This window comes from Caretta caretta, chromosome 1 (genome assembly GCF_965140235.1).
Source record: "Caretta caretta isolate rCarCar2 chromosome 1, rCarCar1.hap1, whole genome shotgun sequence".
Classification (NCBI taxonomy): Eukaryota; Metazoa; Chordata; order Testudines; family Cheloniidae; genus Caretta; species Caretta caretta.
This window is the reverse complement of record NC_134206.1, coordinates 79,032,683-79,058,789: the sequence shown is the minus strand read 5'-3', so window position 1 is coordinate 79,058,789 and position 26,107 is coordinate 79,032,683. Positions and strand designations below refer to the sequence as shown.

The window sequence follows — 26,107 nt, the reverse complement described above, 5'->3', positions numbered from 1 at the left end:
TAGTCTCTAAAGGTGCCACAAGTACTCCTTTTCTTTTTGCAATTCAGACTAACATGGCTGTTACTCTGAAACCAATAATTGCTCTAGTCTCAGTCCTCACTTTGTCTATGTGGGGTTCACAGATCTAGGTGTGTTCTGATAGCGGTTATAACATTTGCACGTTGTAAATGATTTGCAGACTGGTAAATGTATCATATACATCTTTGCTTCAGATCAGCAAACTTCATTTAACACCCTGAACTCTGCTGCTTTCCCATTCAGCATGCAGAGTGAATTACACTCACAGGAAGCAACATGGGGCGCTCTCTAGGGGACTGCCTGAAAACATCAATATCAGAACAATCATGAACAAGTTAGGGAACATCTACCAATTAAAATATGTAACCTAAGCAATATAAATATGCAAAGCATGTTATAATGTAGACAGAAGTTTAGCATGTGCACTCACTGTGTCTAATCTATTTGCAGATGGTACATACTAGAATTAGTTGATAGACAAGACTTTTTTTTTTAATACTTTAGCTTCTTCAAGATTACTGAAAAGTTCCTTTACACAAGAAATTAGCTGAAATGTCCTAAGGCATGGTATGTACTCTGAAAATGCTCACATTTCATTTGATTGCTGCTGTTAATGTTTCAGAAATGAAGTAAGTTTTCCCCAGGGGATATTCAGCATGGTTTACCCATTTGTCTAAGCTTCTTCAAAGGAGGAACAATTCTTAGTTATATCTTGATAACAGCAAAAGAGAAAAAAGCAAATGCAATGTTAGGAAAACAAAACAAAAAAAGGCATGGTAATTTTAATAAAAATCACATTTGAAAAGGAAACTGCTACTATTTCACAACAGCTATGAGTTGAAAAGAACAAGAGGCCATCCCCAAATCAGCTTCAATTGAAATCTTATTCCCACCCCTCCCCTTGCCTCACCATTACTGCTGCCACTTCTCACCCGCTTTCTGTAAATTAGTTTATTTATATCAGGTCTCCATTACAGATGAGCTGGTAAAGTAACTTTGGATCAGTTTAGGATTCCACAGGCGATCAGAGTTCAGCCAGGATTAGGATTCAGATTTAGAGTTGATATCAAAATCTTGCAAGATTTCTGGTACCTTGCAAGGTAGAAGTCTTATAATATTGGTGGTTCTTGGGAGATTTTTGTTCTGTTGGACCAAAATCACCCTGCACCTGAACAGAACTGGAAAACAGTTCCCCTCTGAATCTGATCCAAAGGGTTGATTTGGATTCAAAGATTCAAAGCCAGATTCTCACAAAATTATTCTTCTATAGAGTTTTCATTCAGGTTCTAGTCTGTCTAGAATGTCCATTTTGAAAGTACCAGGTTATCAAATTAAGTAGTTCTTTAAAATAAAAGTTTGCTGTTTTCACTGACAAAAGTTCAGAAGCCCAAAGAAAACTGAAGACTTTTTAGTATTGGGTTGCATCATTCCACTCTGAAAGACAGCCGAAGTGAAAAACCCAATTCAGCATGAACTATGGGCACAATGCTGTGTGGTGTTGATAGACTCCTCACTTGTTAACACTGAGCCCATTAATGTTCTGGAATGCATCATGTTATGATGCCTGGCTACATCATGTGTATCTTTCATTATGTAAATACATTTTGAAACTACACTAAGTCTTATTCTCCAACATAAATCTCTGATAGTTGGTCACTAGTTACACAGAATTATGTGTATATAATATACATTATTATAGACAATTTCTCCACTAATTAATAATTTCATTGGCATTTTTCTATTGTAAGGTGGGATTTTGATTTGTGGAATAAACAAGCCTGTGATTATGAGATGTGGAAGGCATCGGAGGGTGGGGGGGGACACGAAGATTAGGATATAGAGTATGACAAAGGCTATGGGCAGGTCTACACTATGGGGCTAAGTTGACCTAAGTTATGCAACTTCAGGTATGTGAATAATGTAGCTAGAGTCAATGTACTGTAGGTCGACTTACTGCCATGTCTACACTGCATGGGGTCGAGGGGAGAGTTTCTCCAACTGACTTACCTTATGCTTCTAGTTCTGGTGGAGTACCAAGTTGACAAGAGAGCAATCGGTGGACGATTTAGCAGGTCTTCACTAGATCGATGGAAGTGGATCGATCACTGTGCATTGATCACCCGGTAACTGGAGACAAGCCCTCAGCCTACACTAGTTTGTCATTCACAGGTGTGAATAAAATCACACCCCTGAATGACAAGTTACACTGACATAAGTGCTGGTGTGGACAGTGCTATGTTGGTGGGAGAGCTTCTCCCACTCAAAGGGGCTGGAGTAGGTAAGCCGACAGGAGAACTCTCCCGCATTGGCTTAGAGTGGCTACATTAAGGAGCCTACAGCAGCGCAGCTGCATCAGTGCAGTTGCACTGCTGTAAACTCTCAAATGTAGCTGTGCCTTCAGTGATTGGAGCAAGGACTTAGATGTCAGGATTCAATTTCTCATCCTTCCAGAACCTTGGAAGGAACTCCCTAGCTGTTGTGTCTTCGTTTGCTCATCTGTAATCTACATAAACACCACCCCTATGGGATAGAATAGTGAGAGGATTGAGTCATTAGAGATCTTTGCATTAAGATGCTGTAAGTGTAAAAATCTACAGGGTCAGCTCTATTGTAGTTTGTGTTCCTTCCGGAAAGTACTGGTTTTCTTGAACAGAAAGAAGCACAGAAAATGGGTGTAACCCATTAGTTGCATGTACACATTTGTTTATATATTTTTATAAGTGACTAAGCCTCTCTCCTTCAATAGGAAAAGATCCTGAAATGGAGAGAAGATGGTGGATAACAGTATATACCTTTCACATAAGGTTGACAGAGCTGCAGAACAGCTGTAAATAAAATAATAGCACCATAAATCTAGCTCTTATCACTTCATATGTACTATTTCAATTGTAGTGGTGCCCAAGAAGTGCTAGGTACTTTCCAAGCAGAAAATGATGGTCCTTGCAATGAAGGACACACAGTGTTGCCTCTAAGAATTCTATTATTTGAAAATCAATATGCAAAGTCACTGGTAAGGAGCTATACAGAGAACACTCACGCATATTCATTTTAGGCACTTGGTTTTATTTTATTTTTCAAAAAATTGTCTTTATATATAAACCATTTCATTCTCTCTCAAAACATTCTACAACTATACAGCTGTTTGCTCCATCGTTTGCATAGGAAATACCACAAATACAAAAATAAGGGGGAGCGGGGAGTAGGTAAAAAGAAGCAAAACAGTAACCAATTTATGCATGTGTTTCCATGTATAAACATTTGAAGCCTTACAAAATTATTTACATCATTTGTCAACTATTTACAATTAAGAGCAATGTTTCTAACTATAACAAAAACTATAATTTATCAAGTGTATGTAAAATGGTCTTAAAAAATGTCTACCATATACCACAAAATAAATAAAAAAGACAAACAATAGTTTTAACAAAGCTATGTTTTCCTTTGAGACCCTTTTTTGGCTTTTTGGTTGTTTATTCCACCTATTGGTTGACAGCATGAAATCACAGCTTGTGAATTGCGTATGTGTATTAGTTGTTTCCTTTATGTTGTAGATATTTTGGCCAAGTCCTAGGAAGTGTAACCTCATTTTTTGGCCCTTCATTTCCTACTTCCAGACCAAACGCTGTGGACTAAATTCACTGTTGGCATAAAAGAGTAGAACTCCTTTGACTTCAGTTGCATCTATTTATGTCAGCAGTGACTTTTGTCTGGTGTGTGTCAATGTTAACAGTGGATTAACTAAACTGCACTGTAATTTTAAATAAAAATTACTATATCCTTTACCTTCTGGTAAATTACATGCAACATTCACATGAAACTAGATCATACTAGTGCTAAACCAGATTAACTTGTCAGTCTATGAAAATTGCATCCTAAATCCTTCTTTTTAAAGCGATACTAAGTTTAGCTTTAGTAAGAGGTTTAACATTCTGTATATTGTAACTATCCTCATTATTTAAGCTTCCAACATTTGCAGTTCATTCTAAATGTTTTGCCCTTTTAAGCATTTTGAAAACTCAATTGTGTTTTGAATATTCAGTGCACAACATTTATGTTAACAGGTACAAAATGTCCAAATGGCTAGTTCACTTTTCTTCAGAAAATAAAACTAAGTTGGTAATGTTTTGAGAGGTATTTAAATAAATTTAATTGAAAATGTGCCATATTATCAAATGTACAATGTCTGAATTCAGATGATTTCTAGAAAACTTTTGTAATAAACCTTAAAAGCTGATTTGCATATTTACAAAATCGTTGTCATAGCAAACATGCAACATACTGAACAAACTTTTTGTTCTATGGCTGTGAGAGTTTTCTATATATTTTATCTCCATAGAAAGACAACATTTAAAAAACCACACAAGTACTAAATATGTCCAGTAAAAACCTGACAGACCAATTCATGGCTTGTCCTCTGTGTTCATTCATCTATGCCCTCCCATTAATTCATTTACTAAACATTGCCACAGTAATGATAGTGCTTTGGTCAAAACACCATAAGAAAAAAAAAATCTATAATGATGCAATGTGCTGAGACATAATACTTGAGATGAAACCTGCTGACTAAAGTCATATACATGATCAGAGCAAACAAAATAAATGACTGAACACTCTGGTACTGTGGTATAGTGTCTTCCCTGTTTCCTCATAAATATACAAAATATACATTTCCAGTTTCTTTGGAGACTTTATGGATAGTCCATAGTCAAAAACTAAAATTAATTCTAACCACATGTTGAGAGTCACTTGGAAATTGCATAGATACAGACAGCCTCCACGTCGAACCCAGTGTTTAGTTCTGATGTCTCTTCATGTGCAGAGCCAGGTGGTCAGAGCGAGAGAAGCTACGATTGCACACAGCGCACTGGAAAGGTTTGGCCCCAGTGTGCTTCCTGTAGTGGCGTGTCAACTCATCGGAGCGAGCAAATCTCCAGTCGCAGCCATCCCATGTGCATTTGTATGGCTTTTCCCCTGAAACATTGGGAACACACAGAAACAGATGGTTAGTTGTGACTCCGCAGAAGAAAAACAATTAACGAGAACTCATTCTAAACGCCAATAGTTTGCACTTTAAAGGGGCTGGGGGAGTGCTCATAGTTCCTGATTCACAGCTATACTGAATACTTGCAAGTTAATCTTTGCTACAAGTTCACAGAATTTTGTTCTTGAAATTTGTGGTAAACAGATGCCACTGCAGAGACCTGTAAACAAACTAATTTACCTAAATTACAAAAAGTAAAAAATATACACCTAGAAAATTATTACATGGAATTGAAAAAATTATACTCTTGCCCCTTCCCCCCATGAGAGGCAGTAGAGAGCATGATACTATAATCTGCTCCGATTTAATATACAAATTATTAAAAAGTTACAAGACTCATACATTAAATATATTTTTAAGATCTAGTTTAAATGGGGAGAAAGATTATTTATAATATAGAGGTTTAAGAGCTTCCGATATGCAAGTAAAACTAGAATTGGTTATGCAGTATGTAACTGTAGCAAGGTGCTGGTGCAAAAGCACCTAATTAGCCCCTGCTCAGTCAGCTCCAATCAGGAAAAACAGATTGGGGCTGATGGAGAAGGCCTGATGCTGGCCTGAGGATTGGCAACACTTGCTGGCCTGACAAGCCAAGGGCTATAAAGGCTGGGAGGGAGCAGGAAGGGAGGACTCCTAGCTGAAGGCTGACTCTGCCTGTAAAAGGAGGTTAAATAATCCTGTAAATCTTGTAAACAGACACTGGTGGTGGGATAACTGTAGGTAAATAAAGACATGGGTGTTGCACAACCCTGAAGCCTCTCCGAGCCTTATTGGGGGCAGCAAGCGGGCCCCAGGAAGAGGGGCGGGTCATGGACCCTGTTAAAGTAACAAATACAACAGGGATAATATTTTCTAAAATAAAAAAAAGTCAACTAATAACTGCAATAAAATCTTGTGGCCTTCTGGCTCAGGACAGCTGTATATAGAGGAAAAATATCTAAAAGACTCAGGCCCAAGTTTTCAAAATTGGATGTCTAGATTAGGTGCTTACACAGCCAGATTTTTCAGAGGTGCCAAGCCCCTGCTACTTCTATTAACTTACATGGATGTAGAGAGTGCACAGCATCTCTGGGAAAAAAAAAAAATCTGACCACATTTATAGAAGCGCTTAATATAGATTGAAATGCCCAGCTTCAGGCAGCTAGATTTGAACATGTTGACCAAAATACCTCAAGTATTTGCATTAATCCATTTCAGGATTGAAAATGGGACATTTTTCAGCACACCTATAATTTGTAGTTATGTTTGTTGAAATACTGGGGAAATACCAAGTCAGAAACTTAAGGTGATTTCTCTCTACAACAGGGAACCAGTTATTTAAACATTTATCTGCTTTGCAACTGTCATGTATGTGATGTCACTCTAAAAAGACAACATATTTTTGATATAAACGGAGAGCTAAGATTGCCTATTTATAGGATCACTGCTAGAGTGATATACACTGAACTACTCTACATTCATATCAAAGTGTCTTTAGATTAGGGCTCTTGAATTCTACTTTTTTAAAAAAGTGTTACAAGTAACCCACATGTTAACAGAGAGAGAAGGTAGAATTTATTAAAGCACTCAGCTTTGACTTAACTGTGCTCCCATTGAAGTGAATGGTAAAAGCTCCATTGACAAATGGGAGCAGAGTTAGGCCAGTGCCAAGTGGTCTGGAAAATCCCATCCAGAGTATGTTGTGCATCACCTTCCTCCTAGTTTTGATCACATGGACCTTCCCCACTCCTGTTCACATCCAATAACAATCCTCACAAACCAACTACAGCTACTTGGAAAGTATTTTAATGTAGGTTTAGCAGGTGGAAACAAGTAAGAAAGCCAGCACCATGTGACCAGACAGCTTGTTTTGCACTATCAACAGCCCAGAGAACACGGTGAGAGAACCCCCATGTCAGAAGATTAAGCAATTCAGCAAAAATTAAGGTTCTATTGTTTGACCGCAGAAGAGCTAAATCCCTTTTAAAACAATCATAAAATCCATCCTGCTTGTAGAGTTTATGATGCCTTTTATGTTCAACTAATAACTCTTCACCTACTGCAAAAGGAGAGACTACCCCCATCTTTATGAATGGGAAGTAACTCCACATTGGCAGCACATTCACACTGAACAGAACCTACACCAAAAAAACCAAACAGAAAAACCAGCAATTTCTTAGTGCGCGAGATAACCAAGATTTATTGATATCACTATCATCCTTGAAGTGTATCATTCTTTAAAAGAAGCACACTTGGCGCCTGTAGATCAGGCCCTAACTTTTGTCTGTGCCAGTGGGTGCTCGCGCCCTGCCCCCTCCCGCACCTCAATTCCACCCCTATTGGATCCCTGCCCAAATCCCAGCCCTGGCTCTACCTCCTCCCCCAAGCACATGGCTTTGCCCCCCTCCTCCCCCCTCCCAGGCTTCCCGTGCAAAACAGCTGTTTCACGGCGCAAGCGCTAGGAGGGAGGGGGGAGAAGCAGGACCCAGCGGCACACTCAGGGAGGAGGTGGAGGTGAGCTGGGGCAGAGCTGCTGGTGGGTGCAGAGCCTCCACCAATTTTTCCCCTTGGGTACGCCAGCCCTTGAGCACCCACAGAGTCAGCACCTATGGCCTGATTCAGCTCCTAGGAATCCAATGAGATTCTTTCCATTGATGTCCATTCCATTCCAACGGAAGATGGTTTAGGCTGCAACCAGTTATAGCTCAGTATTTGCTCTGTATGACTGTGACCAATGAGCACGGTAAGGCATCATTTGTGATCGTACCTCTGTCCCAGAGAAGACATACTGTAGATTAAAATAAGGATATTGTCTAAACCTGACAAGTGAAGCACTACCATTACCAGAAAAGCCAGTTGACTTAATGTATTAGAATCCCAGAGGTATAATGGCTGGAGTCCACTACAGCACCTTTTGCAGTACAGTAATCATCCTTCCAATATCTACACTGGGTCTTCCTATAACTTGCTCCATGGTTATTAATGCAATCTTTAGAACATTGCAGAGGACATGGACACAGAAGAGGCCACTTGTAGGTCTGCTTTGTGGTAAAACAGAAACATAAGTATACCTCTTTTGTGGAGCTCAACAGATGTGCTTTCTTTCAGAATGACATTATTAAGCTTTTTGTGATCTGACTTCAAACACTTTTTAAACAGATGTTTTATTTTGCTTATGACTAGATTTTAAAAAATAAAATAGCAACCTAGATAGTGTGGCTGTCAAGTAGATACATGTATTGTTTTAATATAGTCTTGTATTAAAGGCTGCCTTCTTGTACTCAGCACTTCAGTTTTCCCAGCCTTGCCCCATAGATAGCAGAGTGGGAGACATCTCATTGGGAAGGACCCATCATTTGAGGATTTTTTTTTTTTTAAGAGTTAGTTTTGTTTTGGGAGTGGGATGGGGCTGATTTGGGGGAAAAAAAAGGGGGGGAGGGAGTGTTCTACTAACTGGAAGGGAGGCTGTGGATATCTACATAGACTGGGGGTCCGGTGAGGGGGTGAAAGAGACACAAAAATTTCTCCACTGTTCCTAAATTTGATGTTTATATCAAAAGTCACTTCTGTTTTCAGTTCAGTTTTAAGAGCTATGTTACTTGCCACTTGGTGGTAAAATAAGTTCAGAAGGACCCCACCAGTTGGAAGAGATTTAAGAGGTAGCTCTATACCCTGCTAGAAAAACAGAAGAGAAATTTTTGATTTAAAGAAAAATTCTTGTTTCTTTCACCTCAATCAGATTTGACCCTTTGGCCAGTCTCCCCCCCAGTTTTCCCTCCACTGAAATGTCAACAATATTTTTCATTAAAATTTCAATAATGTCAACAAGCTGTAGTTCCCAGCAGGCAAAGTGGGTTTGGTTTTAAAAGTGGCCACCATTTACAATGCTGCTGCTATTCCTGCAGAGGTGGGGTGGAGTATCAGGAGTTTTATGCATGCCTGCACTGCAGCACACTGAACACATCTGCAAAACCGCTTGTGTAGCTAGTGTCTACTGTGCATACCACCAAAGCCAAACCCACATGTATTGCTGGTGGGATGAAATAGTAGTATGCAGTCTTGTAGTGCATAAATTACCGATATTCTGGACAGCAGTAATTTATGTGGCCTTGTTGGGCATAAATTACTAAATATCCCTGTGAAATCCTGATTCCATTGACGTCAACAGCAAAAAACAAAAACAAAAAACCCACACACCTCTCATTGACTTCAGCAGGTCTTGGATTTCACCTCAGATTTCCAGGGGAACATCAGCTGTTCCCAGTGCCTACCCTCATTGCTGCTGGTTATGTCATCTTATGTCACAAGACTGTGGGAAGATTCATAACATGGCAGGTTATGGCGATGGCAGCCTAGAGAGCTATGTGCTGCTGCTCCTCCCCATGCTGTCATAGCCCCACCCTGGCTTCTCCAGACTTGAGCTGTGAAGAATTTCATTGAGGGTATGCATGAAGGGGACTGAGTAAGTGTAACCCACACCTCCTGGCTGTGGTGTTGCACTTTATCTAGTGGCACCAAGACCACTTAGAGAGATAAAAGGAGTCTGCCCTACAGCCTTACCTAACAGCCAGTTGGCCTTTAGCTCATGCTGTAGAGGCTCATGCACTAAGGTCCCTGGTTCGATCCTGTCTGCCAATGACCAGGGTCTGTCGGCATTTCACAAGCACCTCACAGAGTTTGTTTTGAACACTACTACTTTTATGTACTAGAAATTAAAGCCATAACACTGCCCTTCACCCCTACTATGGCGAGCAGTGTGGGAACTGAGAACTAGAAGATGTATTTTTAGCTCCAGTATAAAGACCCAGCTTATTCTGGAGAAATCTAAGAGGTGAAATACTGAAAAAAAAAAAAAAACCACACAAAAAATAAATAATAATAATCTATGTTTGTGATGCTAGTTTCTGTTGGAAAGTTCTTGAAGTGAATCAATTTGAAATGTTTTTCTTTTGGGCGTGGGGAGGGAGAGGCAAGTGAAGACAGAGCTTAAAAACTTGTTTAAAAAGGAGAGCAAAAGAACAACTAGCCCTGGTACTGTTTCATCCTTCCCAACCCATACACACGTTTGTGTCATATTTAGGGGGAAGAATTATTTAAGTTCCTGTGGCAAGTGGAAAAAAAGATTCCTCAAGTTACACATTTTTTAAAAAGTCATTCTGGTTCTTTGCTATACTGAATTTAAAAAAAAAATAAGCCAAGGAACATTCAATGCTTTATCCACTATTTTCATTAGCTATATAGTAATGTAAGGTTTACTTTAACAATTGTGTGCAATACAGTAGCTGTACAGTTTCAGAAATATTTGGTTTCCTCCAGTAGTTTAGAACTTCTATAGGATGTTAAACCAAGAACGCCATTGGTCATCAAATACTAATGTACTATAGTTCAGTTACTGGAACATGATCACTTTATCAAACAAATATTTCACTGTAAAAGCAAAAAAAACAGCTAACTCCTCCACTTCAGGGGAGCTTCCATGGGATTTGTTAAAATGTCAACACTGTTCAAGTAAAACACCATGGAGGAAGCTGGTACCGACTTCTAGCCAAATAGCACACTCCAGGCCTTTCTTCCAAAGCCAGAAATATTATACACAGCTCTTCTGGGAAGCAGAACTGCTTTCTGTTGAATTATGTTTCAACAGGATAGAGGTTTCATACATTTAATTGGATTTTTGCATCATCTCTTTCCAGTATCACTGATTTTAAGTATTTTGTTAGGCATCCACATCACAAAATGTATTTTAAGTTCCTCAACTGTTAAATATGTATCCATTCTCTAGCAAAAAAAATTGTATAGGACGTGAAACAACCTTGTACTTTAGTGCAAGTGTTTAAAAAACTTTGTTGAACATTAAACTAGTTTGGAATTGCTTTAGGAGAAAGCACTTAGCAAGTGATAAGGAAAATGTAACTTGAAAACTTTCTTGTAACTCACTTGTCTTTAAAGCAAATATTAATGGTGTAAGGTTAGAGAGATGTCAAAAGGAGGCTTTGATGTCCATAGGAGGCATGCTACTGAGTATGCAAGCCTTCTCTGTTACTTCACATCCCCCCTCCCCCCCCCATTGCCCAAGTGATTCCCAAACTTTGGCCAACAAAGCCCTTGCTGGTCACTGCAAGAGAGCTGTCTGGTCACATGGAGGTGGCCCTCCTTAATTTAAAATGCTAAATCACATTAAAATAAAACTAAAAATACATTGAATATTATCCTAATACTACTTCTCTACATAAGCAACTGCTGTAGATGCCAACTTGACGTTATTCAGTCACCAGTGGGAGAGGAGAAGCCCTGCTCTATTAAAATCGTCAGCAAAAACACCATTTAAAAAAACACCATTTAAAAAGCCCCAAATAATTAATGAATTTCCCATTGACAATACAAGAAAATATGCTTCTGTTTGATTAAATAGTCATTTATTTTTTTTAAAGTTATTTATATAGCTGGGTTTATCTGTAAAAAAGAAGCTAAAAGTTACAGGGCAAGTTTTTCCACTGTGCTGCTTACAGTCAAGCAACTAAATTCATATTTTCCCAAGACACTGAGCATTCAATAACTCCCATTAGTTTCCACTTGAACTGTGGACACTGAGTAGAGTTGGGTGGAAAATGGTTCTCGTCTCACACATATTTGACAGTTAGAACATTTTCTTATCCACCGTGAATTGGGATGAAAAGTCAAAATCATTCATAAATATAAAAACAAATTCCCTTTCTCCACCTGAAAACCCAGTTCAGGTCAATTGAAACATTTTGTTTTGATGATTTAAAAACATTCCATTTCAAAATGTTGACTTTTAAAAAAAATCCTTTTAAACTTTTCAAATTAGTTTAAGTTTCCAAACAAAGTCATTTCAAACTGAAAAACTGGAAATTTTCTTATAGAAAATGTCAATGTTTTGTTTCTGACAATTTCAATTCTCTCTTCCTCCCCATCCCCCCCCCCCCCCCCCAACATTTTTTCAAGTTGGGAAATCCAACCAGATCCTGTTTTTCAAACAGTTTTGGTTTCAACAAATGAGCATTTCCTCAACAAAAATCAAAAAGTTCCCAACCAGTTCTAGTGCAGAGTACCTTAGGGGAAGAAAATAAAAATTAAACACACCACACACCAAACCATACAGCTTAATTTTAAGTAAGCACGTTTGAAAATTTTGGCCATAGCCTACAAGTGTACATGAAGTAAGACTACCGAGGGAGGAGGGTCTGAAATGTTACCCCACTGTCCTGTGTTTTGTTGCATGCAGAGCACAAAATATGTTAAGCAATTTACCACCACATGTTTGGAACAGCCACATTATGAGTGAATTATACTGGTCAAAGGATTGTCCATTATTTATATTTGACAATTCCGAAAAGTGTGGTAGGTGCCTCACAGTACAGATGAGAGGACATAAGGTGAAATCCTGACCCCATTAAAGACTCCCAGTGACTTCGAAAAAGGCCAGAACTTCATCCTGGGTCCTACTCCAAGCTAGTTTCAGACAAGACAGAATGGTGGGGGAGGGGACAATGGATAAACAATATAGTAAGCATGTTCAAGGAAAAACAGCAGTAAAACAATAAAATGACCTAGTTACTCATTAATTTTAAGAGAAACTAGATTGTGTGTTTTAGAACTTTTCTAGGATTCTAGTTTTCATATCCTTCCACCTCTAGAGCCAGTTTGCTTTAGTTACCAGATACGTTGAGGCCTTGACAGAAAGATTAGTTCTAATCTTTTTCAAGTTTACCCGAAATAGCTTTTCTGTATAATATGGTGTACTGATTTTAAGCCTTCCTCTCTGACTGGACTAGAAGTAGTTGCTGGTGTATTTGTCTCTATCCCAGCTCTCCTATGGAATATAGCAGGTTTCCAGCCATGACAATTTACCAGATATAAAACATACACATACACACACTTTTAAGTTTCCTTTTAATGTGCAGTATAACACTACTTGAAAGGTGCTAATCATTAAGTATTCTATCAAATAAATACAATATTTTAGAACCATATGACAGGAAGCATTACTCTTGCTGACGGGGGAGGAAGATCCAATTACTGGTTAATTAACCAATATTTTGATTTCCTTCTATCACAAAATGTGTAGAGACAAGAAAAAAAGTTAGTATTAGGTAACTGAAGAAGGTGGATATGCACAAAAACGTTATTCTCTTTGTGACTACAGACAGAGAAGACATTATCTCCTCATCAACGAATAAACATTCAGAATTCCCCAATGCTCTGAAGCACTCTTATTTTGTTAAGTGTTGTCTCATTCAGCTCTAGGATTACTGAGGAATCTTGACTGACTTGTGAAGTTGTTTATTTTCTCTCCGGTATAACGTTCTGTTTTAGCAGAGGTGGTCTCGCCTCAAGAATATATGCAAACAAAAGGCAGAGAATGCTAATTTTTAAAAAGTGGATTTATAATAATCCATGCCATCTGCTATGTGTGTGTATTTACATGTCATATGGGAGAAGAGGGTTTCCTCATGCATGGTATGGTTGCCAGAACTGCTTTGGAGTTTTCACACCTACAGCTCTGGCACTTGTAGGGTAAGAGGTTTCCCCTTAATGGAATGCAATAAGTTTATACTATTATCCTTAAGATCGCCACCAACTATCTGTATATAAAAAATTACCAAAACAGTAAGTTAAAGCCTTCTTTAACTGAAGGCTAAGTACTGTATACTTGCCAAATGAAAGGTTTTAATGTGTCTTTAATCAGAGTTGTTAGAGATCACTGAATATAAATAATGCAGCCTGACAGGACAGGAATGCTGCTACCAAGATACTCAGACTAAACTAGGACATTACTTAAATGTTTCTAATCTTTCACCAATGGGAGGTTCATGTCAGCTAGTAAACAACCAATAACATTCACCTCAGAATATATTCTGTGGAACTAGAGGAGATTCAATTGTCCAAGTCAAGCTCAGACAATTACAATATGGAATGTCTAATCAAATAATGGAAAGTTTTAATCACTGGCAATTGCTGTGAATCTTCAACTGTATTAGCATGTGTTGGTCAGCCTCAAAATGAACTATATTTAAAGCCAGTCTCTTAGGTCAACAGTTGCCTTATCAGGAATCAAATATCCTGGAAATGAAGTTTAATCCTCTCAGGGAGCAATTGACAGAAAGTTTTTAAGCTTTCATGCTTAGAGACTTTCTAGGCTTTTAATCAAGAAGAGAAATTGTTGGACTAAAAAAAAAAAATCTAAAAATCTAACATGACTGCTCTTCACCTGACACCTACTTGAATTAATTTTTTATAAAATTGTACCTGGACAGTGGGAGCTTTATTACAGTGTTCTGAGTCAGTCATATCAGAGAGTCAAGCCTATGTTGGTAAGACTTTGCTTAAAAAAAGTGCACAATATGGTAAAACATATTTCACTAAAGCCATAATTGGAGATAAAGAACCAAATCAATTAACCCTCATGGCCTACAGTCATTCATGAAGAGTTTGAAAGACATGTTACTTTCCCCAAAACACTGGTTTTTACAGGATGGTGATGCTTTTCCATTTCTCCCACAAGTAACTAATGGATTTATGCAAAACTCAAAAGATACCAATTACTCTCCACTACTGCCTAACTGCTCTTTTGAGCAAGTTATTTCTGCCTTAACATCTGCTGATCACTTTGTCCACAGTATTTTAACTTTGCTCCACTTTTCATTATTCTAGTCTATTAATGACAATGGTTTCCATAAATCAACTTTAAAGTGTTATCTCTAACAGGGAAAAACCAAAAATCTTTCCCTGAAGAGTATATGAATAAAAATGAAACCCTTTTACTGCCATTTCCAAGAGGCAGGCCCCAAAAGATCTCCATGATAAGAATTACCATATTTCACACATTTTAAGTAATTTTCTTTGAAAAACTAAAGTGCTGATAATTACAAGAGTCAAGCACATAAGGAGTATTAATGACTAGGAGATTAGCCTCTTCTGCTCTGTGGCTCGAGTGCATCTAGGGTGCTACTTTCCAAGATGTTACAAATGAAGTCAGCATATTGGTAGGACAGCACTGTGGGTTAAGGCACAAAAGATTTGGGATCAATTCCAAACTCAGACTTCTTGTGTGACCTTGGGCTTGTCACCTTTTTGCTCTGTGCCTTAATTTCCTATCTGTAAAATGTGGGCAATACCACTTCCCTACCTCACAAGGATGCTGTGAAACGTAATATTTCCTGTTAGGTGCTTCATAACTAGGGTGATGAGGGCCATACAAGTCACTTCTGGGGAAGGAGCCAGCACCTAGTCCTCCTACCTCTCCTGCATTCTCCATTGTCTTTGTTTCTAAGATCAAGCCAAGCAAGCTGAATGCCTATCATAATGCTCACTCTGTTTTGGAAGGTTGAACCTCATAAGCCCCTTTCCCTTGAGTGGTGAGAAGGAAAAAAGAAAAATTCCCAACTACTGCCAGGCTCCCTCTTACTAGCCTTCTCTGTGAAGAAATCCTTGACCTGCCTAAGCTGAAGTGGAGGAAAAACAAAACTGGCCCCTCTAATAAGAAGGCAGTAAAGCCACTGGCAGTTGTGACCCTCTTGTCAGACTTCTGCAGTCCTTTTTGTAAATGTATCTGGGGAAAGGCAAGGAGAGCTGGGCATGTTTTGCAGAGGGAGAGATATAGGTAAGATAGAAAAGGATACTTGGGAAAGGAGGAAGAGAAAGAAATAGGAAAGGTGGGGGTGGAGGGAAGAGAATAATCACTGAACATTAAAGTAAGATTAAAATGATGAAAAAGAAAAAACCAGCATCGAAGGGGGAAAATGGAGTGAAGCAGGGAAAAGGCAAAGAGACTCAAAAGTAATTGAAATTAATATCAAAATATTAACAAGTGACTGACTATCACATACACACATTTTGGACTAAATGTACACCTCCAAAAAAAAACAACACAATTTCCCCACAGTTCAACAGCACCTTTCATGTGCACATGTAGTTTATAAACAGTACCAGGTAAAATATACACAGACATGTATAGGTCTGGTAAATTGAAGATATAAATTCCTATGGGCTGCTCAAAGCCTGTTGTCCACCACTGGTTCTGACTATGACTGACCATCAGTCCAATTTTGGATCTACTGACATGAAGCCATATATTAAAAAGTAAGCTTAACATCTTGAGGCACTGAATAAGTTAACAGTTGTCCCAAGCCAATATAAGCATTTGACATAACTAGCGATGTTGAAGTATTTTGACTTAATCTCATTTAAGGAAATGCCATTTCTCTTGCGGTATCTAGGCTTTCACTTCCCATCACCACATACAAGCTAGATCTATAGATAGAGAGATGAAATAGTTTCTAACATTAACTGCAAAACTATTAATGGCAAACCCAACATGTGATCAGAGAACATGCCTGTACAAAGACTATGTACAGAAAACCAATATGCAGCTGAAAAAACATCCTCAGTGTGTACCCTGATGTGTACAAAACAATGACAGCGTTTCCTCTAAATAGAAGAGAATACATCTCTGAAACGTGCAGCTGCTCACAGAAATGAAGCACTGGAGTCTACAGGTGAGAACTCAGATTTCAGTTTTTAAAAAGACAAACATATCAGTACAACCTGGAAGGGGGGGGGGGGGGGGGAGAGAATAAAAAAAGAGGGTGGGGAAACACGGTAGAGTTGTTAATGGGGGAGCTGTTGACGTATGTTCAAGCAACATGAAAGAAAGTTAATAGAGTGTATTTATAATGCACAATTATCTGCTTTTCTTTGACATTTGACAAGTTTTTCAAGTTGGGCACATACCTTAAGGCACTACCATGAACAACTAATTTTACTATAGTGTAGCCTATAATACATGTGTTTAAAAAAAACCATGCTTTATATGCTGGTTGCACAATACAAGTTATGGAACTAAACTTGTCTTATGACTAATAGGTCAATGTATTTTAGAAGAAAAATCCCTATTATAAAGAGGTTGAAGAAACCTCTCTATACTGAAAGATGCTCCTGTATGTATACTAGCACATACTCGTTTTAAATCAGCTAATGATGGAGGATCAAATGCTAATCCATTCTAGTAAAATAATGCACTGAAGTGCTTTTAAGATGTTACCTAAGAGAACTTGACACCTGATCCAAAATCGTTCAGAGAAGGATACAAAAATACATTCTGTACCTTTGTAACTTGGCAACAACAGCTTGTTTGCCTGTGTTCAATTCTGAGGCTACCAGCTTATCACCAGTTAGAATTCCCTCCATAATTTTAAAACAACTGAAATAACTAGCCTTAGAGAGAGATGCCGGTTTCAGGAACTACAACAAACAGTAACTTGATTATTTTGGAATACAACTGTCACCTAAAGGATTAAAAGTTTTCATTTAAAAAAAAAAAAAAACACAGGTCCCTGGAACAACTCCATTAAAATGAAGGGAGCTTTACCTTCTTAAACCAGGGCTGGATTTGACCTACCCTTTTTTAAGAAGAAAAATATAAGGGGGGGGGGGAAGAGACACTAAACTCTCAGCCATTTCTTATGACCTCATAAACGAGACTTATGAACCTGCCAATTAGTTCATATTTGAATGAGGAAACAGACTATGGCTCACATTCGTCTTTCAGAAATAAGATTTCCCTTAAATTTGTTCTCAAAGAATGTCTATTAAACTCATTGAAAGCCATTCAGGAGGGAGACACTCCTAAATAAATACCGTGAAAGGCTGAGATTTTCCAATACAAAGGAAAGGCATAAGGTCTGTTTTGACTTTTAATGGCAGACAAACTTTGCTGCAGGCACTTTTGAATTTTAAAATGACAGATTGCTGAAGAGGGTGGAGACTGTTTGGGAAGAGAGAGATTGCAGCCAATTTAAAAGGTATCGTCAAGAAACTAAGAATAAAGAGAAAACAACTTCAGTGGTCCATGATTACTAAAGAACGGGTTTAGCCAGATAAACAGGTCTGCTACACCCCTAAGGGATTTGAAAGAATATCACACAAAACTTTATTAAACTGGATTAGGTGAGACTCACCTATTAAATTTAAACTTTGAAGGTAATTACTCCATAAAAGTACAGGTATTTTTAAGATTAAAAGAGGAAAGTTTAATAGCACTGCATAAATCCAATTGGTTTAAGGGTGCGCACAAAGTAAGGGTGGAATTTATACAGACAAACTCAAACGCGTAGACAAATTAAGCACAACGGGTCTGATATTTCCCTTTTGAAGTCAAAGGCAAAATTCCCTTGACTTCTGAGAGAACTGGGCACCTAGTAGATCTCCATGGACTTCCCTGAGGTTATGGCCACTTTTACCAAGGCAGAATTTAGCCCTTAATCTTTCAGTTCATTAATTTATACAGCACTGGAAATGTTAAATGGTGTGCTTGTGTTCAGACACTTTAACTTTGCACACAAGGATGTTGAATTTAAAAACCTTGGATTTTCAAATGGATATTGAGAAAGTGTCAGACTTATTCATACTCTACAATAAAAGGTAGGTAACAGGAAATGGACTAACATGTTTGTATATTAACTCTCTGGATAATTTATCCCTTCATTCCCCTCCCTAGAAGACCCTTTGTATTAAAGGCTTACTTAAATTCACTAGATTTTATCTGAAGCAGCATTCTTGTTTCTATGAATAGATCAGCTTCCCTGACCTTTGTACACTTAGCCACACTGCTGAGGTCAAATGTCTACAGGTAAAAGAGGTGGAAAGCAACATTAACCTTACTCATCCATAGCAATAGGTATTAGTGATCACAACTTTGGTAAATTCTTGTACATAAACAGAAGTGTGTTAATTTTAGAATTCTTAATCAATACTATTTAAAGATATGAAAATAATTACACATACTTCTGAAAATTTTAAGAGTGATTTTCATTTTTACAAATAACTTGATAAAATTACATTTTAAGTTTTATTTTTTGGTCTGTTCCAAGAGTCACAGCATAATGACAAGTTACACATTTTCAATCTAATGTTGGTTTAAAAGTAACAGGGCAGTGGCACCCATTCTTTCCTTACTAAATAATCTGTAAAGTAAGATGAACGTTGCATTCTATTATATTAGTCACGTTTATATCCTCATTAAAAAAAATTAAATTACTCTCATTAAGCTAGCTGGTAATGAGTGATTATATGTATCACAAAATGATTGTAACAATATTCTTGTTTAGTCTATTGCTAGTGGAGAGCACTGACCTTTGCAAAGTTGCTTTTTATTTTTACTGTCGCTGTAATAGAGATAACTACTTCATTTATGAAAACTGGATTTCCATAGTAACATTTAGCCTGGAGATATTTACAGTAATCCAACAATCCACTCATAGTAACTGTTGAATACAAGGCCTTTTTCCATAGAGATGAAATACATTTTGTTAGATCATTGCTCATGTTAAGTTTTGTTTTGACTTTTGCTTTTAAACTAAGATGAAAGAAACCATGTCATTCACACAGTACAAATTTAATGTTGACAGGCCTACTACAGTAAGCCTTTTGCTTTAAGTAGAACCATAAGTTACTCTGATTTGAGGATCATGCGTCCACGTGTAAGTATTTCATATTGGAGTACAGATACCGCAACTAGATTTAAAGAAGATAGTGGCTTCTTTAGCCTAGGTTTCTTTGAAAAACTTTGTAATTTACATTTCAAAAGGTTCAGCTAAACTGCGAAAACAATTTTGTAACCAAGTTCCCTGCACAAGAATTATCCCAACCTGTTAAACAGTTCTCTTGTTATGTCAGACTTGGTTTAAAAACCACCACACATGCATCTAAACTGAGCTATTGGACAGAACGGTAGCAATCTCTTTCCAATATGTGTTTGGAACACTCATGCATGTCAAGTAGAGAACCCTTAGTTCACACTGGAGTCAGTGAACCAAAATTCACTCCTCAGTTTATACCTATGCGGGTCCATTACCTGAGATTGCATGCATGTAGTTTCAGACAGGATTCGGTCTATGATATGACTATATAGGTTGAACACCTCAACACGGTTTTTAATTTTCTTACCACTTTAGTAACTCTTCACCAAGAAATAAAAATGAGATAAGTTTGTATTTTTTTTTTTAAAAGAAAAGTATTTGGTTTTTAAACATGCACATTTAATGCTGGAGAAAGAGCAAATGGAGAAGAATTTTGGAGCTCTACTGAAATCTAAGGAGAAAAATCTAAAAAAAAAAAAAATAGTTCTGTCAGCACTAGTATTTAAAGTACTAAAGCCAAAAGAAATGAGAGCTTGTTTATTTAATTAAATAAACTGAGAATCATATTTATTGTGCTTGATTCAAGACTTGCGGGAGAAAAAAAATCCAATATCAAAATAATTTTTCCTTTAAAAAAAAGCATTTTAGAGAAAAATTGAAGGTTTCAAAGGGAATATTTTGCTTGTTTTCAGTTCTTGAGAAACAATTTACTATAAGGAATTCAAAATAACTAAACAAAATGTCTTAAGAATAAATAGGCAACTTCATTTTATTGACCAAGTTGGTTGATTTAATTGAACTATCTACTTGAACCTAGCCCATTCTGCAAAAATCAAAGAAAGAAAAGATGACAAATCAAACACGTTTGCTTTTTTTAAAGATTCATAACCAAGGAATGAACAAGGAAAGTACATACCAGTATGAGTTCTCAGGTGAGCTTTTAAGTGGGAAGACTTTGTATAAACTTTTGTGCAGCCTAAAAGAAAAAAAGTGGTTGGGGGAAAAAGAAAAAAGAAAGCACATCAGCAGGGAGACTAATGCTCTAGGTTTGTTGATAAAGTCACTCACTCAGTCACATTATTCTGAAAATATTTAAACTTACTACCTTGTGGCAGCACAATCATTTGAAATTTCACATTATTTACTACAGAAAGTTCTTGTGAGGGGGTTGCTTTACATAAATCAAGAGAAAAAGCAATACTTAAGATTCTGGAATCCTTAATTACTTAGGATGTTATACAAAAGGATAGCTCCTACAATCTACATACAATTGAGAGTTCACATTTAAATTACATCTGCTACATGAAGCCACACCTGTTATTCAATGATATATGAATGTCACTGATGAACTTCATTTTTTAAAATGTTTCTAAAGGACTCTGTGTCTGATCTTTCCAGGGTATTACTCAATATCACTGTTACTTACCATAGTTCTACACTGATTTTTTTTTTAATTCAGCATTTGTTGTACTATAACATTTACTACATTCAAGATACCATACCCTGAATTATAGTTGAAAGGAAACTAGTTTCTATTTAGCACAGTGTTGACATTTTATATTTGGGATCACATATTTCATGACTGAATGATTAACATCTGGTGCTAGATTAATCTTTTAGTCTAGCATACAAAATGGATGGACTGCAGGAGGGGTACATATTTGGGTTTTTGAGGAGAGGTTAAACAAATATAGCTGACAACTGAGGAACTGCTTACCAGGATAATCACAGTAGTGGATGCGTCTCTTCTCAAGGTCCGGGTTACTCCTTCTGTTGTATCTGACTGTCTGGATGTTCTGTGAATTTATTGGCATGGCCACCGGTAAATTTGGATTTTGGATTGCCAGCTTGGAAGCTATGGTCGCAGCATAGGATGGAGGAGGGGTTAAATTTTGTAGCATTTCTGCTTGTCTATCGGGACTTCCGGGCTCTGAACTTGGGGGTGAAGGAGGGAAGTAAGTGGCCTGTGGTTGAAGAAACTGATTTGGCATTGTGTATGTGCATTGGGGGATACCCTGGAATTGTTTCATTGTAGTCTGTGGAATAGCCGAGGAGAGAGTGTTAAGGCCTGCCATGGCTGATGACATGGAAACATTGTTAAGAGAGTCCATTACTGCCGCCTGCGTAGTAGAATTGGGCATATCTAAATCCGGTGAACTCAAGAGCTGATATAACTGGCCCTGCTGGGGTGTGACAGAAAGATGAATATCTGGAGTAGGAAGCTCCTGCTTGATGAAAATGTTGTTCACATCGGGAGTTTGGGGAGAGCTGAAGATGCTGGTAAACTCTGGGAGAGCCTGAGTGGGGGTGGGGGTAGGGGCAGTAGTTTCACTCTGATGACTGAAGATGGTAACTGGTTCGGTCTTGATGTGGGTTACACATGATCTCTGGGATTTGTATAGGCCAGTTCTCAGATGAGTAATGTCAGGAAGGAAGACATTCATGTTGATACTATAAGGCAACCCTTCACTGTCAGTGAAGAACTGGTCTACAACTGAGGCACTGTCTCTTCTGTATTTTTTATGTTCAGGGATGACAGGAACTGGTGGAAGCTGAGGTGCCAGATATTTCTCCATTTCACATCTTGTCTAAACACAAACAAAAAACATAATCCACATGATTTGTTACCAAACATAGACAAGACGGGACATAAAGAATGAAAAAAACCAAACACCCTTATGAGTGCTCTTACTAGAATAGCTATACGAATCCCATCTCTTCCACAGGGAAAGTTTTAAATAGTCACACTAATGAGACATAGTAAAACAACCCTGCCTTTTATAATTGATATGCTAATCAACAACTCCAAGAACAAATCACGCTGAACAAGGTTTATGCAGAAAAAGAGTAATCTAAAATACTTTATCATAATATTTGCAATAGGATAATGTAACAAAAATTAATTCATTCCTACAATTCCTGTACTCTACTATATCACCATTATTCTAAGAAGCGTATTGACATTCTTTTACAGGAAGTTCACACACCTCTCTTTGAATTGTCAACTGTAAAAGCCATGCCCTCATCTGACTATTTGAAGGGTAACAATTCAAATATATATTCATACTTCAGGACAGATTTAGAACTTAAAAGAAAGTTATCTACTGGAAATAAAATCCAAAAGAGGTATAAACAATACAGAACAACAAGGAGGTAGGACCATGACTTTAAGTTACTATATATTTGGTGTCAAGAGTCCTCTGGACTAGAGTATAAATTTTTTAACATCTACAGAGTCTATAATTTGTTAAGAATGTGATAAACATGTTTCTACTCATGGTCAAAATCTTAAAGATCTTTAATTCCTACAATGAAATCAGTCCCTTAGTGCAGTGGTAGTAGGGAATCCGTGGGTGGTGAAAGCCTGATACATTACGGGTACAGTCATCAGTAAAACATTTATCATGTACTCTCCAATGGGCAAATGCTACATTCCCTCATACCCTGTAAAAAGTCCAGTCATACCAAATCCCTTTAGCACCCCTAAAAACAGAAAGCAGCTGACAAACGGAAAGTCTGCTTAAAAGTGTATTTCAAGAGCCTTTCCCAAAGAAAAGCAAAACAAAAAAACAAAAACAAAAACCCCACCACACACACAAAACGCTTGTCTTTGATCTAGACCGGTCCTTAACGGTCCAGGCTACTTTTTCCAGCTCTTGTTTACAAGCCAAGGCCAGCTTGCTTTGAAGGCAGAAACATGTATTCTTTGAAAAGATATCGCTGAGCCACAAAGACTGAAATATGTCCCACTAATATTCACTGCCTTGCTTATCAATTCTCGGGAGGAGAGTTCTTCCTTAATCTTAGTTACATTGGATGTAGGGATTGAGCGACTCCGGCTGAGATCCCAGGGCAGGGCCCCCCTTATAAATACACTTTGGAAGGTGCCTCTGCAGAGGTTTGTCAAACTGCTCAGGATCTCACAGGCTTGTCTGCTCCGTTTATACAATGCTACTTGTGCCACACAAGGCAAGTCACTATAATAAACCGCACACGAAACTATTCAATGAAAGAGTCAAGGGCTGGAAATAGCCTCAAACGAAGCCCGTTCCTGAGCTAAAATCAGGTTGCGGTTGGCGCTGGCTGATTTTAGCTCTTCCAGCTGTTTGCATGTGGATCTGTTGCCAAACAGTTTTCTGGGACACGCAGAAAGTCCCGACAAGTCTCTTCCCCCCCCCAGTCTAACATGACCGTGCGTGGGCGAGAGAGACAGGCGGCTGCGCTAATTCTGCTGCTGGGCAAGTGCAACGGCAGCAGCTGTAGCTTTCAACACTCTCACGGGGCGGCTCTGCCCCTGCCCCTGCCCGCTAGCTACCGCCTTGAGCTGTTTCAAAGTTCGAGTCCCGGCGCCCCGATCCGGGCACCCCTCGGTTTTTAGCAGCTTCCCGGCCGGAGGGCGGCAGCGCCCGGCCGGGTCCCCGCCCGCAGGACCGGGAGCAGAGCGGCTAGCTCACTTGGAGGCACAGCGGAGCCGTGAGGACGCGGAGCAGCCGCATCCCCACACAGGGTGGAGCTGGGGGGCAAAAGGGGACTTCGGGCTCCAGCCCCACTCCCTCCTATCCCCTCCCAGGTGGGGGCTCCCCGCTGCAGGGCGCCGCCCCGATTCCCCTGACACTGCCCCACCCAGCGAGCACTGCCCGTGCGGGCTGCGCCCGGCGTCGAGGGGCACGGCCAGGAGGGGGGCCCGCCCAAGTGGCTTCTCCTGCCTTACCTGCACCATCTCCTCCGCCGGCATCCTGGCCCCGCCGCCGCCCGGCTGCTGCTTCAGATCCTCCCCCGTGAACATCGCCGCCTCCCGGGCGCCCAGCACGGGCTTGAGCTGAGCGAACACCGGCTCGTCGGGCTGCTGCATGGGACCCAGGCGGGCGCTCATGGGCAGCACCCGTGTGGCCATGGCCGAGTGGGATCCCTGCGGAGCGGGCACGCAACCTCCCCCTGCTGCCGCGGCACGGGGACCAGCCTGGTGCCCTGGCGCTCGCACCCTAGCCCACAAGCCCGGCAACAACTCCCCTGCCTCCAGCGCAGCCTCCCGCCGCTCTACCTGGCCCGGGGTAGCTCTACTACTGACACATGCCCGCCTCTATTTCAGCCGACCCCACCCTGGCCAGGCACAAGGGGGCTGGCCCTGCGGGGCCGGGCGGCCTATGGGAAGCGAGCTGCCCGCCCTCTTCCCGCCTCCCTGGGGCCGGGAGCGTGTACCCGGCTCCTGACAGCCGGAGCCAGCCAGGGGGCGGGGGCCTGTGGAAACAAGGCGCTTTGCACGTTTTAGGTGTTGTGCCCGGGAGCCCGGGCTCAAAGTTAAGGTCACGGCCCTTCCCCCCCGCGGTGGGGAGGCAGCTGGCGGGGAGCTGAGAGAAGCCAGCCAGGTTATGTGGAATGACAGCCCCGCATTCCGAGCTAAGCACCTCAGGAAAACAGGTACCCGGCGCGCACTGCAACAGGTTGATCAGTTTAACCCCCGCCCCCGAGCGAAGTGCGCCTGGGGCTGGGGCTTACAACTGCCAGTGGATGGGTTGTGCAGACAGGACTAGTCAGCAAGAAAGAGGAAGGTTGGGGAGCAAAGTGGAAGTGGCTTTGAACAAGTGCTATGAAGCACTCAGTAAGGCCCATTTCAGACTTGAATATTATTTATAGGCTCTTTGAGAAGCATTTCTCCAGCAGACATTTTAAAATAACCATCCTCAGTACCGTTTCATCTTCAAAGGGCTTTAGAAACATTCATTCTCAGCTATTTTTTTGGGGGGGGGGGAGGAACGGGGAGGGTTGGTCCTGAAAGCAGTTCATACTCCAAACTTTATACTAATAAATCTCAGGCATAGCCAGCATTAGGATACACACCTCTGCAATAGTCCAGGAAAATGATATTATAAATATAGATCAAAAGAGAAGGAGGAAGGGGAAAGGAAAAAAATAGGAGAAATAGAAATGATGATGCCTTCTTTTCTTCCCCTGGGAAGAAAGTGCCTGTCTATGTATCTATGGTTTTTGTGTTTGTGTGTATGACACAAACCATGCTCTACTATAGACCAGAAGTTTTCAATCTGTGGTCCACGGACCCCCAAGGGTCTGCGGACAAAGGCTAAGATTTCCAAAGGGATCCGCACCTGCATTGGAAAAATGTTAGGGGTCCACAAATGAAAAAAGGTTGAAAGCCCCTGCTATCGATGTTGCACAATGAACGGAGAGGGGAGGAAAGAATGTATTAATACCTGCAATACAAGTTAAATGTCTCATACTGTATATGAAAATATGAGATGTTAGATACTGTAAATAAATCCTATTTCAGTCTTTTCTTCTCCCAAGCCAGTCCTGTATTCCACAGTTGAAGTAGTGATAATCACTAATCTCTGGGAAATGTTAATGTTATCCACCCACTCCTGGATTTACAGACAGAGGTTTGCTAAGTTTC

At 39.6% G+C, this 26,107-nt stretch overlaps 1 protein-coding gene across 1 annotated transcript; it reads right to left on the bottom strand.

The window, feature by feature from the left end:
* Positions 1–3,060: 3,060 nt before the first annotated feature.
* On the bottom strand, positions 3,061–24,760 carry KLF5 (KLF transcription factor 5). Its single transcript, XM_048852223.2, has 4 exons — positions 24,410–24,760; positions 21,416–22,286; positions 20,615–20,674; positions 3,061–4,989 (listed from the first exon to the last, which is right to left on the bottom strand). Exons 1-4 carry the CDS (start codon positions 24,590–24,592, stop codon positions 4,811–4,813), a joined length of 1,293 nt encoding a protein of 430 aa, XP_048708180.1. The 5' UTR covers positions 24,593–24,760; the 3' UTR covers positions 3,061–4,810.
* Between the last annotated feature and the right edge of the window lie 1,347 nt (positions 24,761–26,107).